We start from the raw sequence: 14,889 nt of genomic DNA, 5'->3' as shown, positions 1-14,889 counted from the left end.
AACAACAAATGTCCCAGCACCAACCCCTGTGGCACACCACTAGTCACAGGTCTCCAGCCAATGAACAACCTTCGACCATCACTCTCTGCTTCCTAGCACTTAGCCAATTATGAATCCAATCAGCTATCCCTCCCTGGATCCCATGCGATATTACCTTGCAGATTAGCCTGCCATGTGGGTCCTTGTCAAAGGCCTTGCTAAAGTCCATATAGACAACATCCACTGCCCTACCCTCTTGGTTACCCCAAACTCTAAGAGATTTCACAGAGACTTCCTGATTGTTTCCAGCATTTTCTTTTTTGATTTAAATAATTAATTTGGGTAAAATAATGATATACTGGTGATATAATGATATACTATTGCTCCTGGAAAGCAGGGCAATGTGGAAGATAATGTTTTAATTTCCACATTTAACCATGCATATTTGGTTGCCAGAAGTTGGAATACTTGTGCATGTTGGTAACCTTGCTATTAACTGTATAAGAAATGTACCCACCCTCCAGCTGTTGTAACTACTCTATACAAGTTAAGTATGAATCTAAAACAGAACATTTGCTATCTGTTTGATGACCTGGTGCACCACACACTAAATAATCGTGGGCAGTTCTATAATTTCCTGCAACAACTCCATGCTCAAAATAAATGTCAGATAGCCTCTGTGAAATCTCTTAGAGTTTTTCATATTCAAAACAGAATACCCTTTTGGGCTCTTGTGACAGCAGAAAGTACAAGTGAAGCCTTACTTCAGATATTAATGGAATTATGCATTGACAGTCCCTTGGAGCTAGAAAACAGTGATGGTTTAGGAGAAATGTATCATCAGGTATAGATTTGGCACAGTGGTGAGGCCAGGATGATTAGGCAAGTAAAAGTAAGCTGTCTCAGTGCTAGAGAAGGTAAGAGGTTTGAAGTAAGCTCACAGCCAAACAGGGTACCTCAAATGCATTATTTTTTATAACCCAAGTGAGAGGGAAGGAGAAAGGTCAATATCAAGTGAGCAAATTTTGTGGTGATTGCAAAGTCCCTGTCTTCAATTTCCTTGGTGTGGGACTAATATGTCTGTAAAGGTTAAAGTTTACTGTGGGAATCCTGCCCAGCTTACTTCCTTCACACCAAATGATCTTCAGGTCTACTCCAAGCAGTTATGTATTGCATTATAAGTTTTCAAAAAACCACAACAAAGCTGAAAGTCACATTTCATACTATTACTTGTTCTTTGTTTCTCTCTTCAGCTTTGGGATAATCTCCTCAGTGCATTACTCTGTTTCCAATAGCATCACAGCTCTGCCCCTCTGTTCTATCTCTATAATCTTCAAGACGTACATCAGAAAAAGGGCACATCAAATATATCCCTTCCATACATTCTGAAGATGACTGTTCAGGGAAGCGAATTCTTCAGAAATGCCCCAACATCTATCTTTTCCACAACAGCCTCTCAGGGTCGAGGATGATTTGCTTCTGTTCCAGTTTTGTGGGTTCTGGTGCAGCTAATGAGGTTAATGTTGGATCAGCAGACTCTGCCACAGGTGGGGTAGGAGGTAATTGAATGGGCAGGTGGCTGGGTAGTTTAGGAGATGGTGTGCTCTCTCCATCATTTTCACACTGAAAATAAGACAGTATGCTGTCTCGGTGCTAGAGGGAATGTGAGTGTGGATGATGATGTAGAGAGGCTTCAATGGGATAAAGTCAAGTGACTGGGCAACAATATGGCAGATGAAATAAGATGTGGAAAGATATGAAGTTATCCCCTTCAGTAGGATAAACAAATGTACGGAAACATAAATGGTGAGAGATTTAGAAGTGCTGATGTGCAAATGGACCTGGGTGTCCTTGCAGAAAAATCACTTAAAATAGACATGCAGGTGCAGCAGGCAGATAGGAAGGCAAACAGTATATTGGCCTTTATTGATAAATGATTTAAACACAAGACTAAAGATGCCTTATAATTATATGGTGCCTTGATGAGACCATACCTGGAGCACTGTGTATATTTTTGGTCTCTTTAACTAAAAGTACTGTACTTGCTACGGAAAGAGTGCAGCAAAGATTCGCTTCACCTCTTCCTGGGATGTCTTGTTTACGTATGAAAAAAGATTAAGTAGCCTAGGCCTCCATTCTCAAGAACAAAAAACCAGAATGCTGGAAGAACGCAGTAGGCCAAGCAGCAACCATGGAGGCAAAAGGTACATGTCAACATTTTGGGTCAAGACCCTGCACCAGCTCTGATGTAGTTCTAGAGCACAGGTATAATAGGTTATACAGTTTCCAAATTGTCCTAAAGATTATCTCTGTTCCAGAGGAAAGCTTGTTGGAAGCAAGGTGAGGCATTGTGGAAAAAAAGACTGAGAAACAGATTGTGGCAATGACATACCCTTGACCTCATTCTGCACTGGGATTGGGGCTGTGTTGGTTAAAATCCATGGCTTGCATGTCATCATACAGCAACAGAGATGGCACAATGATGCAGCAGTTAGCACTGCTACCTCATGGGTCCAGGGGCCCGGGTTTGATCCTGACCTCGGATGCCATCTACATGGAATTACACGTTCTCCCTTAGACCATTTAGGTTTCTGCCAGGTACTGATTTCTTCCCACATCTGAAACATGAATGGGTAAGTTAATTGTCCACTGTAAGGTACCCCTTAGTGCAGGTGAGTGGTAAAATGAATCTAAACAAAAGTTGATGGAAACGAGAGAGAAAATAAATCGCAGGGCTACGGTGAAATGAGGAGAGGGAATGGGACTGATGGGATTGTCCCCCAGGAAACTGGCATGGACCTGATGGGGGCTGAATGAGTGTCATAGCAAATAACATTGTGGAAAATACATTGGCATCCCTTTGGGGTTGGACAACAGTGATAATTAAGGAGCACAGCATGATCAACCATTACAGGATGCATCCTAATGCTCAAAAGAAAGTGGGTTAAAATCTTATTGTAGCAGGTTAAGGAAGTTTAATTTAATTTAATCAGAACTTGAAAATAAAAAAAACTGGTAGTACACAACAGCAAGCAAGAAATTATCAAATAATTGTAAGACCTTAACTCTCATCTTCACCTAATCTGACTAATTAAATATGAACAAATTTGGAGAGCAAGTATAAAACTACAAAATGCCACAGAGATTGCAACACTGAGATCAATAGACTTTTCTACATTAGAGGAATCAAGACATATGGGGAAAGGGCAGTTAAATGATGTTGAGGCAGAGGATCTCAAACCACTTGGGGGAGGCAATAAATGCTGCCCAAATACGTGACACCCACATCCTCAAAATGACATTAAAATAAAAGGATAGCACCCTGTGACAGATGCCACATAAACTATCATTTGCAAAGCAAAGGTATTTTGGAAGAACAGGGGCAAATATTTCCTCTCTTGTGTGAGTAATTTAAATGGACAGAAAATCTGCCAGGCTGTGTAATGAGTGTCCAGTTCCCCCTGATCAATTTTCCGCTATTTTCGTCTATACCACTCAGAGGAGCATTTAATTTCATGTGCAAAGGAGGAAATCTATCCCAAGAAGTTAAATCTGATTTATATATGCATTTTATAACATTGATGGGGAGGGCGGGGAAGGTTATTATGATGCACAAGCAGCAAATAAGGCTTGCTTAACTCCTGTTATGAGTAGTTGCTCAATATTATTGCTGAATTTGTGCACAAAGTAATTTTAACAGGGTTTGCTATTAATGTGATAATCGTTATTCCCTTACTGTAAATATCCCATCCATTAGTATGAAGTCCAGTGAGTTTTCAAATCAATATTGACAACTATTTCAAAAGAGTCACCCCAAACAAAAAAAACTGCACCACTGAGTGCACATTGTGAAGAGGACTTGGGCTGATGTTGATATTATAACTATGATAATGTTAAGGTCAAAAATAAATGAATAACTGCAGAAATTTACAATCTGATCTGAAACTCAGAATTCAAATAACCTCTAATCACTTCTCACCAGCAACTGTTCCCTAATTACCAGTTTAAACATATGTTGGAAGATGAAAATAATTAAAGAAGCCATTGATATGCATTTGTCAAATTAAAAAAAAACACAAACTAACAGGAAAAGGTATGTCATTACCCTGAATCTTTTCGAACCCTGGCTCCCTCCAAAGAAAACATAGGCAGTTTGCTAGAGTCATACGTCCTCGTGGTAGGTTCTGCTGACACACCCTCCTTAGCTCCTCTCCTCCTGTTGGCAATGTCTTTGAGCACGCTCGTGCACTGATTCATAATTCTATTAGCAGATCTAAGCGGTGACGGTGATGACTGAAAAAGGACACCACACTGAGTTTTAATGACATCCTGGAGTTTGTTCACTTGGATACATTTGGCTTGTAATTCCTCTGTGATTTCAGCAATAGTACGGGTCTGCCTGGTGAGCTGCTCTTCCAGTTCTTGAATCCTGCTCTCCTGCTGGTGCAATCGGTCATCTTTGTTTTTGTTCTGCAGCTCAAGTTCCAGTAATCTGTCTTGGAGGATTTCCTCTGTGGCTGTAATACTTGCACCTGCCCCAGAGTTTCTCCAAAGCTTCGTGTTCATAGAAAGGATGTTATTTCCCTGCTCCCTCAGTTGCTTGGGTTTCACTAAACCATTTCCCATCTTGTTTCAGATCTACAAACACATGCACAGACACACAAAAAAAGTCATGAGCTCTGAATCATTACAATCGCAGTGCCTGAACCAATACTTGGATGGAGAATGGGAACTGACTCGTATTGATGTTATCGTTTTGCCCTTGACAATGGTCATGTCATTTGATAATAACTTAATGCATGTGGCATTAACACATCAGTATTTCCACCAGGCACATAAACTAATTTGAATCTACATAATATCAACTGATACTCTTTATTTTAAACACAAAATGCAATTGCTGTCTATCCTATATATAAAAAAATTAATCCTGCATAATGCTAAAGGAGTATTGTAATTCCATATCATGGTCTTTTTCGAGACTACTTACTTCAGAACCATCTAAAAAATACACCTTTAGTGTCCAGCTTAAGTCATAGGGCAAGAGAGCCTCACCAAACTGTAGCAACAGTTATGTCCTCCACAATCGGTAGGCTCAACAATCAAAGTCTCATACTACCCTAGTGGGTTTATTACAAATGTGGTAAAGCTAATTTTATTCAATAATTTTGTAAAGGATAATTCCAACAGTTACATATTTCTGATTTATATTATGATTCTCATACAACTAAATCCCTGATTTTGCTATATCTTTGTATGATTTGAACACCATCAGCTGTCATGAGTAAATTCATCGAAAAGCTTCTTAAATAGTCTCCTGGTCCTTGATTTTGTGCCCTCAGCACTATCAGAGCAAAGTCAGCTGAAAGCATTGCAAACTGAATGAATGCATGCCTATAGAGTGGAGCAGTCAAGCAATTATCTCCCAGCTTGCTCCTTGCATCAGAACAAATAGAAATGTAGCCAATTGATCAGATTTAAAGTAATTTACCTCCTTACTGTTAAATGAATTTAAATGTGGACAAATATAGCTGCACATTTGAATTCATAATGGATTTGTAATATTTGCTAGTCTTTGTAAGGGCAGCAGTGGAAGTTAAGACATGCCAGCAAAGGTTTAATAAAATCCACAGAAGAGGAAACTGATGATGCAATGAACCACCCAATTTGCTCTTCATTACCATGCATACTGTTTACTCTGTGAGCTTTATGTAAACAAGGAATTTCATTGCACCCTGATGTGTATCACAATAATCTAATCTAATCTAGAGTGAACCTGTTGCTGCATCAAGTAAGATTGAGGAGGATTGCCCATTTTTGGTACTTCAGAGAACCCACCACAAAGAACAGCATGAAGTTGAATCCAGGCAAAACAGTCTACTAAATACACAGGTATATGAATAGAGTTCTGCATTCTTGCAAGAGTGGCCTGCCAGGAAAGGTCTCTGCCCTGTTAAACTGCTGGCTGATATCCATAGGAAATTGTTGAAATATCTTCCTCTTGCAAACAACAGCTCCAGTAAGTGTCTGATGAATCTGTCAATCAGCCATCTGACTTTCCTGGCACATTGGGGTACAATATCATGGTCGTGACTACTATATGGAGATATGGGGAGACATGCCAAAAACTGATCCCTGTGGTATGCTCCCTCTGTAGGACCCATTTATTCGAACTGTTTGTTTACTGTCTCTCTTCTCTCTTCTTCCATCGGGTAGAAGATACAGGTGCCTGAGGGCACGTACCACCAGACTTAAGGACAGCTTCTACCCCACCACTGAGAGAGACCTTGACGTTTGTGAGGATGATGTACACAGGGTGATATGCTAGAGCATGTCAACATGAAGTAAAAGGATGTGCTAGAACTTTGGAAAAACATTAGGATAGATAAGTCATCGGGGCCAGACAGGATATATCCAAGGTTATTATGGGAAGTGAAGGAAGAGATTGCTGTGCCTTTAGCGATGATCTTTGCAACCTCACTGACCACAGGAGTAGTGCCAGATGATTGGGTGGTGGCAAATGTTCTTCCTTTGTTTAAGAAAGGGAGTAGGGATAACCCTGGGAATTACAGGCCAGTGAGTCTTTCTTCAGTGGTGGGCAAATTACTGGAGAAGATTCTTAGAGACAGGATTTATGGGCATTTTGAGAAGCACAGGCCAATTAAGGACAGTCAGCATGGCTCCGTGAGGGGCGTGTCGTGTCTCACGAGTCTGACTGAATCCTGTGAGGATATGACAAAGAACATTGATGAAGGTAGAGCAATGGATGTAGTGTACATGGATTTTAGTAAGGCATTTGATAAGGTTCCTCATGGAAGGCTTATTCAGAAAGTCAGGAGGCATGGGATCCAGGGGAACTTGGCTGTGTGGATTTAGAATTGGCTTGCCAATAGAAGACAGAGGATGGTTGTGAATGGAGCGTATTCTGCCTGGAGGTCAGTGACCAGTGGTGTTCTGCAGGGGTCTGCTCTAGGCCCCCTGGTCTTTGTGATTTTTTTTTAATAATTGACTTGGATGAGGATGTGGAAGGGTGGATTAATAAGTCTGCAGATGACACGAAGGTTGGTGGTGTTATGGATAGTGTAGAAGGTTGATGTAGGTTACAACAGGACATTGATAGGATGCAGAGCTGGGCTGAGAAGTCGCAGATGGAGTTCAACCTGGAAAAGTGTGAAGTGATATACTTTGGAAGATCGAGTTTGAAGGCAGAATACAAGGTTAATAGCAGGACTCTTAGCAGTGTGGAGGAACAGAGGGATCTTAGGGTCCATGTCCACAGATCCCTCAAGGTTACCATACAGGTTGATAGGGTAGTTGAGAAAGCTTATGGTGTGTTGGCCTTCATTAGTTGGTTATTGAGTTCAAGAGCTGTGAGGTAATGTTGCAGTTCTATAGAACTCTGGTTAGACCATACTTAGAGTATTGTGTTCCATTCCGGTCATCTCATAGGAAGGATGTGGAAGCTTTAGAGAGGGTTCAGAGGAAATTTACCAGGATGCTGTCTGGATTGGAGAGCATGTCTTATGAGGATAGGTTGAGCGAACTAGGGCTTTTCTCTTTGGAGAGAAAGAGAATGAGAGGTGACTTGATAGAGGTGTACAAGATGATAAGAGGCATAGATCGAGTGTACAGTCAGACTTTTTCCCAGGGTGAAAATGGCTAACACGAGGGGACATAATTTTATGGTGATCGGAGAAAGGTATAGGGGGAATGTCGGAGGTAAATTTTTTACACAGTGGTGGGTGCGTTATGTGGGAGGGAAGCGTTAAATAGATCTTAGAGTAGGATAAAATGTCAGCACAACATCGTGGACTGAAGGGCCTGTACTATGCTGTTATGTTCTAGGGTGGATAGCCATTGTCCTTTAAGGGAAAGTTAAGTGTCTTCAGCCCCAGCCATTTACAGCCAATTTTCATCTCTTCTAATGTACCAGTGAATAAAACTCATGTTAGTATTCATTCATCATTGATTCATCAGATTCCAGATTTAATCCTTGTTCTTATTTAAACTGGGGTAATACCAAGAGTGTTTCTATTATTTTCATCACATTGAATTACAGTGAGGAAGATAGGCCAGATTCTCACTCCTATTCTCGACTTGCTGGAGGTTTGAAACCCAACCCTGAGGCTTGATCGACTCTCAGATTCCACATGAATCATGGGACAATATCATTCTTAGCTACATTACCACTTGTAATCAAATAGCCTGCCAAATCCTGCAGTGTAGATGGTTCATTCATCCCTTGTAGTGAGGCTCATGAAGGTGAACTAAAGAATAATGACTCCTTCGAAAACTTGTTAGAGATCATAGGGTCTTAGTCTTACAAAGTGGGAAAAGTAGGAACTGATTTTATCAATAAAATTAAATATTTTTTTCTTCCCTGACATGTGGAGTATACCTTTAAATTAAAACTGAAAGATTTTAAGAAACCAGATTTTGTTTTTAAATGGTTGAAAAGCAAGACCTCCAAATTCGGGCTTCTCTGTTTTACTAGCTTCTATCGCTTTAAAACTATACTTGACATATTTTGGTCCTCCTGTTACAAGTCTAGGCATTTGATAGAAATAATCAGAACGCAAGAATAGACAACTTGATGCTGCAGATTTTAAAGCTGGATATCTGCAAAATCTAAAATATATTGTCTTTCGTATTTGCTACAGTAAATTCATATCTTTTTCTCTAAGAGTTACAGTGACCCAAATCCTAGTCTCAGACAACTGCAGCAGCTGAGACACAGAAACCTCTGAATAATGTGGTACCTCAACATAACAAATGTTACCAAAATGACAAATAAAGCAAACTGTTTGAAATAGATACAATGCTAACCACGCAACAGAAAGAAAAATCGAAGGATATATTCAAAAGATCATCCAAAACACTCATCAGAAGTAGGACATTTACTGAAAAGGCTCATACAGAGGAAGGGGACTCTAGCTTTGCAGGAGTTTCCTCAGGGATTGACAGGAGTTTAGCTAAGGGCTTAACAGGTTAGCCAAGGAGCACTGGTCTGCAATTTGTTCAGGTGCAATCCAGATTGGTAATAAATGTAAAATGCAATTTTCTGCACAGACTGAAGTATTAATTAAAGTTTAATTATGTTACCAAGAATAAGCAAGTGTTCCTAACATAAATGGGTATGTCATTTGTTTACCTACTTTGGGAAAAAATGTACATTAACTCAAATGTACCCGTATCTAATTCATTTACTAACAGTGCAGAGGAACAAATAACTGGCAATAGAAATGGCATTATTGACCCATTGATCCTCTGCTGATATTTTCAACATGCATAATCTTATTTCTATAAATATGCTTTTAGATTTTTCTTAAATATCTATTCAGTTTCCTTTTAAATGGCATCCAATCCTCCAAAATAGCATACATAATACAAAAATGGGATTTCCTCATCCTTGCATGCGTCCTTTACTGATGAACGTTGTATTTACACTGGAGCCCTGTAGAGAAAGATTTCTTGCGAAGGATTGTTGTCCTGCAGCCGAAGGAGATGTGGGAGACGCCAGACGTGTATTTGCATCTTGCAGAAATGCTACAGGATCTTAAACGCGTCTTACCCCATGTGGAATAGTTCTTTTTCCTGAGGACAAACTCTTATCCAATATTTCAGAATTTTGTTTTTACTTAGTTGTGCCAATGCAAGGATGTTTCTTTTAACCTGAACAAGTTCACAGAGGACTGTTTATATTAAAAAGTTTTTTTTCGTGGATTCACAAATATTTCTTACCCGATACAGATGTGCCCTTTACCACGAAATCTCTGCAAAAAAAGAGCTGCATCTGCGGCCGCACTGAGTCCGATTGTCAGTCCCTCCTGTTTCTCTGCTGGGACCGCTTACACGGAGCAGAGCTCAGAGTTCAAAGCTTTTCGCAAGGAGAACGCCCTGTCATAAACGTGCACAGAGATAGTGTTAGCAGACAGGGTGTCGGCGGTAACTGGGAACCTCAAACATGACCCAGTAACACCGGCCAGCTGCTGCAAAGGTGCCACGTAACCCGGGACCCATCCATCACCGGAGCTGCACCGAATCGAACTGCTGTCATCAACCCAACCGAACAAGCGGTTTCCTGCAGGAACAGTTTATGAAATGGCTCCCTATCTGAACCAAAACCAGAACATGGATAGGTCGAATATCATTCGCGCCCAAGCACTGCAAAAGCTGCGAAGAGCTGATGCACAATGTGTCCCCTGCACGTCCTAATTTACTAAAGCTTTATAATATAACATCACAGGGATGCTTCAATTTTGACAGAGCTAATCTCTGTGAGCTGGATTGATGGCGAAGAATCCGTGATCCTGACCACAGGGACCAGACAGTAACTCTTGGGATATAATGCACCTGTTAGCGTGAAGAGGGTGACAGTGTGGGGACCCAGTGTTGTTGTCCCGTATAATAATAAACCAATAATAATAATAAATAATTATACCAATTATCAATAATAATAATCCACTTGCCTGTAATTCTAGCACATCTCAATTTATCCAAGAGGCTATTATTTAAGTGTTTTCTGAAGCAATGTCTTTCTAGGCTATACTATGGAATCCTGATTTTAACCAATATCAGCATATTTCAAATAATCTTTCTCCCAGGACACTCGTGCAAATTGTAGATCTTCTGTCATGTTTCTGACTTAAATGAGGTAACTCAGAGCAGCAATGCAACCTGTTTCCAGCTGGTCTTTATGTCCACACCAGAAAGTCTCTTTACCTTAATAGGCCATTTGGCGATCCACTGTTAAAGTTTCTTAAATACTGTTGCCACAATTTTAGAAAGAACTAAGTATATGCATATTTTCAAAGTTTTCTAACCAAAAGTTGAAGTGAGTACATGAGCTCCATGAGATAACTCAATGGCCCATGGAGCAAGCAGTATTATAATGCAACTATGGGTTAGTGCTGCCATGGATTAAATGCTCTCAATCAGCTCCTTGAGGACCTTAATATTGTCCAGCAGAAAACATTCATGGGAGGGATGGTGGTTGCTACTGCCATAACCACCAGTGATTGCTGTCTTGATGTTTCAGCAATTTCCAATTCCATCTCTTCCTCTAGCGGTATTCTGCAAGCTGAGATGCCAATAGTGGATTTCAACCATACTTTCAAAGTTACATATGGAAAGTTTCTTCACTTCTTACTTAGGAGACCTGTATAAACTGATCAATGTGCTTTTGAAAGCTGTTTTCTGGAAATAAAGGCATTTTGAGTCTACCAGAACCAGCAAAGCAAAAATTGACTGTCAGTGACTTGGCATTGATGGTTGCTGGGAATGCTGTGTCACACACGTTTTCTCAGGAATCCAGACCAGAGACAAGTACTATTAAACAGAAAGCTGCCAGGACAAACTTTAAACAGAATCACTAGGAAACACTGGAAATTAGCTCACAGTTATTATACTAAAGTCAAGCTAGTCTGAGTGTTGCAGGGGAGGGGGAACATAATACCTTTGTTGTTTTGTATCATTTTGTATGGTCAAGTTGTACTGATTGACCTGAGAGAGAGTCTAACTGCCAGCTTATATGTTTACATGCAGTTAAATAAAGTTGCTTCATGATTCATATTGAACTCATTCACACAAGTATTTTCTGAGGCTGTCCTCAATAAAGTTGCACAAGATGCAAATATCCAGTTCAAGCAATAAGAGGATATTAACATTAGAGCACTGGGTAATGACATCATTCAGTTGGATATGGGAAATAAGGGAACATCAATGCTAAGGTAGTAAACTGCACACTGATATTAAAAAGATAGCTTCAACCTGCAAGAAATACAATTATTTCCAAATTATCTGATCTCTTGTAACATTTTCTTTCTTTCTTTTTCAATCTTTTTATTAGTTTTCAAATTAATACAGATTAATATATAACATCAATGTTTGTACATGTAATACAAAGAGATCAAGAGAACATTCACGGCATAGATAATCATAAAGAACAATAAAATATAAAAAAAATCTGTAGATCCCACAATCTCTTACTAAATGAATATAATATAAAAGGGAAAGAAAAAGATTTATTATATATATATAAAAGAAAGAAAAAAAATCCCAAAATCAATAAGAAAAATTATAAACAATATATCAAACTAAACTAAACAGAAAAATTTCAATAAAGAACAAAAAAAAGAAAAAAAGACTGGACTGAAATTTCTCAGTAAAAACAGAGCAATATTATGTTGTCAACTCCGTTCCTTTAAATTAGAAGGTTATTGAAAGGGGATCTATATCATGTGAAAATATTGAATAAATGGACTCCAAATATCTTCAAATTTAAGCAAAGGATCAACAGTACCACTCCTAATTTTTTCCAAGTTTAAACATGATATAGTTTGAGAGAACCATTGAAAAGTAGTAGGGGGTATTGGATCATTCCATTTAAGCAAAATGGATCGTTTGGCCATTAATGTAACAAAGGCAATCATACCGTAAGCGGAAGCAGATAGATGGCCAGATTCTATCCTTGGTAATCCAAAAATTGCAGTGATAGGGTGAGGTTGTAAATCAATATTAAATACAGATGAGATAATGTTAAAAATGTCTTTCCAATATTTTTCCAGAAGAGGACAGGACCAAAACATATGTGTCAAAGAAGCCACATTCGATTTACATCTGTCACATATAGGATTTATATGGTGATAAAAACGAGCTAGCTTATCTTTTGACATATGCGTCCTGTGAACTACCTTAACCTGTATCAAAGGGTGTCTGGCACACATTGAAGATGTATTAACTAAATGAAGAATTTTCTTCCAAGTCTCTGTAGGTAAAGATGTCTGGAGTTCACTTTCCCATTCATTCTTAATTTTGTCCAGTGATTCTGGATGTATTTTCATAATTAAATCATAGATTATTGTTATCAAGCCCTTCTGATAAGGATTAAGACCTAAAATTTTGTCTGTAATTCAGTTTTGTAAGGTGTCGGAAAAGAGGGTATGGTCGCTTTTAAAAAATTTCTAATCTGCAAATATCGAAAAAAGTGTGATCTAGACAAATTGTATTTGTTGGACAGTTGCTTAAAAGATGAAAAACAGTTATCAATGAATAAATCATGAAAACATATTATTCCCTTCCTTTTCCATATAGAAAAAGCTGAGTCAACTCTGGATGGATGAAAGAAAAATTAGATTGAATGGGACTTGACAAATTAAATTTATTCAATCCAAAAAATTTACAAAATTGAAACCATATTCGTATTGTATGTTTAACAATTGGGTTAATCATATGTTTACTTAATTTGGTAAGTGCAAAAGGGAGTGAAGCTCCTAAAATAGAAACTAATGAAAATCCAAGTACTGATTGGTGCTCAAGGTGTACCCAATTGGGACATTGAATTACATCTGAATCTTGTATCCAAAAAATTAAATATCTGATATTAATTGCCCAATAATATAATCTAAAGTTAGGCAGGGTCATACCACCATCCTTTTTTTAGTTTTTGTAAATATTTCTTACTTAACCTTGGGTTTTTATTCTGCCAAATATATGAAAGAATTTTAGAATCAATGATGTCAAAAAAAGATGACATTTTCTTAATGCAATATTTAGGTGATACTTCCAAAAAGGAAATTTTTATTCTGTGGCAAGCCTGATATATAAATCATAAAATTTTGTAGTTAAACATGAGAAGTGTGATATTCCAGAATGTATTCTATTCCAGAACTATCTAAAGGTTTTACTGAGAAGTAGCTCCAGTAATTTACTGTGCTACATTTTAAATTATATATCATATTTCCCTTATCAAAGTTTGATCCTTGGGGTAAATATATGCAATACATATTATTATATTGAGAAAACATTAATGTTTTTTTTCTTTCTGCTTATTATTTGCTTCTTTGGGCAATAATTAATGTGGTACATGAAGACAGACCACATCACATGGTCTCCCACATAAAGCTGGTGTTGTACTATCAGAGGAATCAATTAATGGATGGAAAATCTTGCTGGGCCCATTAACCTACATGTGTGAATTCCCAATTCATGCTGACAGCAAAAATTTGTACAGCACGGCCTAATGACTAAAAGATAACCCCTGTGGTGAACTCTGCAACATGGGTTTCAAATCAGTAGATTCTGCCTGCAAGTCTGCAGACTGTGATGTGTGTTACTGTTGAACTTGATGTATATCTGTAAGTATCAGGTGTTTTATAGGAGAGATGATACAATTAAAGCAGGAGGGCCTGCCTGGAGATGTGTACAAATTGATAACTTACCCTACCTTATTGTGACCTTGCACTTTATTGCACTACACTTTCTCTGTAGCTGTGACACTTTACTCTGTACTTTTATTGTTTTTACCTGTACTACATCAATGGACTCTGTACTAACTCAATGTAACTGCACTGTGTAATGAATTGACCTGTATGATCGGTATGCAAGATAAGTTTTTCACTGTACCTCGGTACAAGTGACAATAATAAACCAATACCAATACCAATACTGCTTGATCCTTCATGGTTACTTTTAATGTAATTTTTGCCTTTACACATATAAACAATGCACAACAAATCTGCAGGCTCAATGAATGCAACCCGAAAGGATGCCTGTGCCTGTGGCTAGACCAATGTTGCAATGCGGATGAGCACCTCATATCAGATTAACTGATGGTTGTTCAGTTAATTTTCAAGCATTAGTTGTTTTTAGGCGCTCTCAACAGATTGAGAGAAGTACAAGAAAACTGAGGTAAATGTTTCTTCCTCATTAAACATCATGTTCAGCCATCATGTAAAACACAAGCTGCACTAAGACCAAATTTCTATCACTTCTAAGATGAATTTTATATCACTTCCAACTCACATGCAACCACTATCCTGTCTTTTGTCAAAAGACTTTTGCTTTCTCTAAATTCAGATCTTTCCTGATTATGGCTAGAATGTCATTGAAGTTAATACTTATTTACCAGCA

General features: G+C 38.4%; 1 protein-coding gene across 1 annotated transcript in view; it reads right to left on the bottom strand.

The window, feature by feature from the left end:
- prkg2 (protein kinase cGMP-dependent 2) overlaps window positions 1–4,605 on the bottom strand; it is a 67,300-nt gene extending 62,695 nt beyond the window's left edge. The window contains exon 1 of the mRNA XM_052040620.1: window positions 4,085–4,605. Coding sequence (XP_051896580.1) covers window positions 4,085–4,605 — 521 coding nt within the window. The remainder of the gene's footprint in view (window positions 1–4,084) is intronic.
- Window positions 4,606–14,889: the final 10,284 nt, after the last annotated feature.

The sequence above is a fragment of the Pristis pectinata genome, chromosome 2 (assembly GCF_009764475.1).
Source record: "Pristis pectinata isolate sPriPec2 chromosome 2, sPriPec2.1.pri, whole genome shotgun sequence".
Lineage (NCBI taxonomy): Eukaryota > Metazoa > Chordata > Chondrichthyes > Rhinopristiformes > Pristidae > Pristis > Pristis pectinata.
This window is presented reverse-complemented; position numbering and strand designations above follow the sequence as displayed.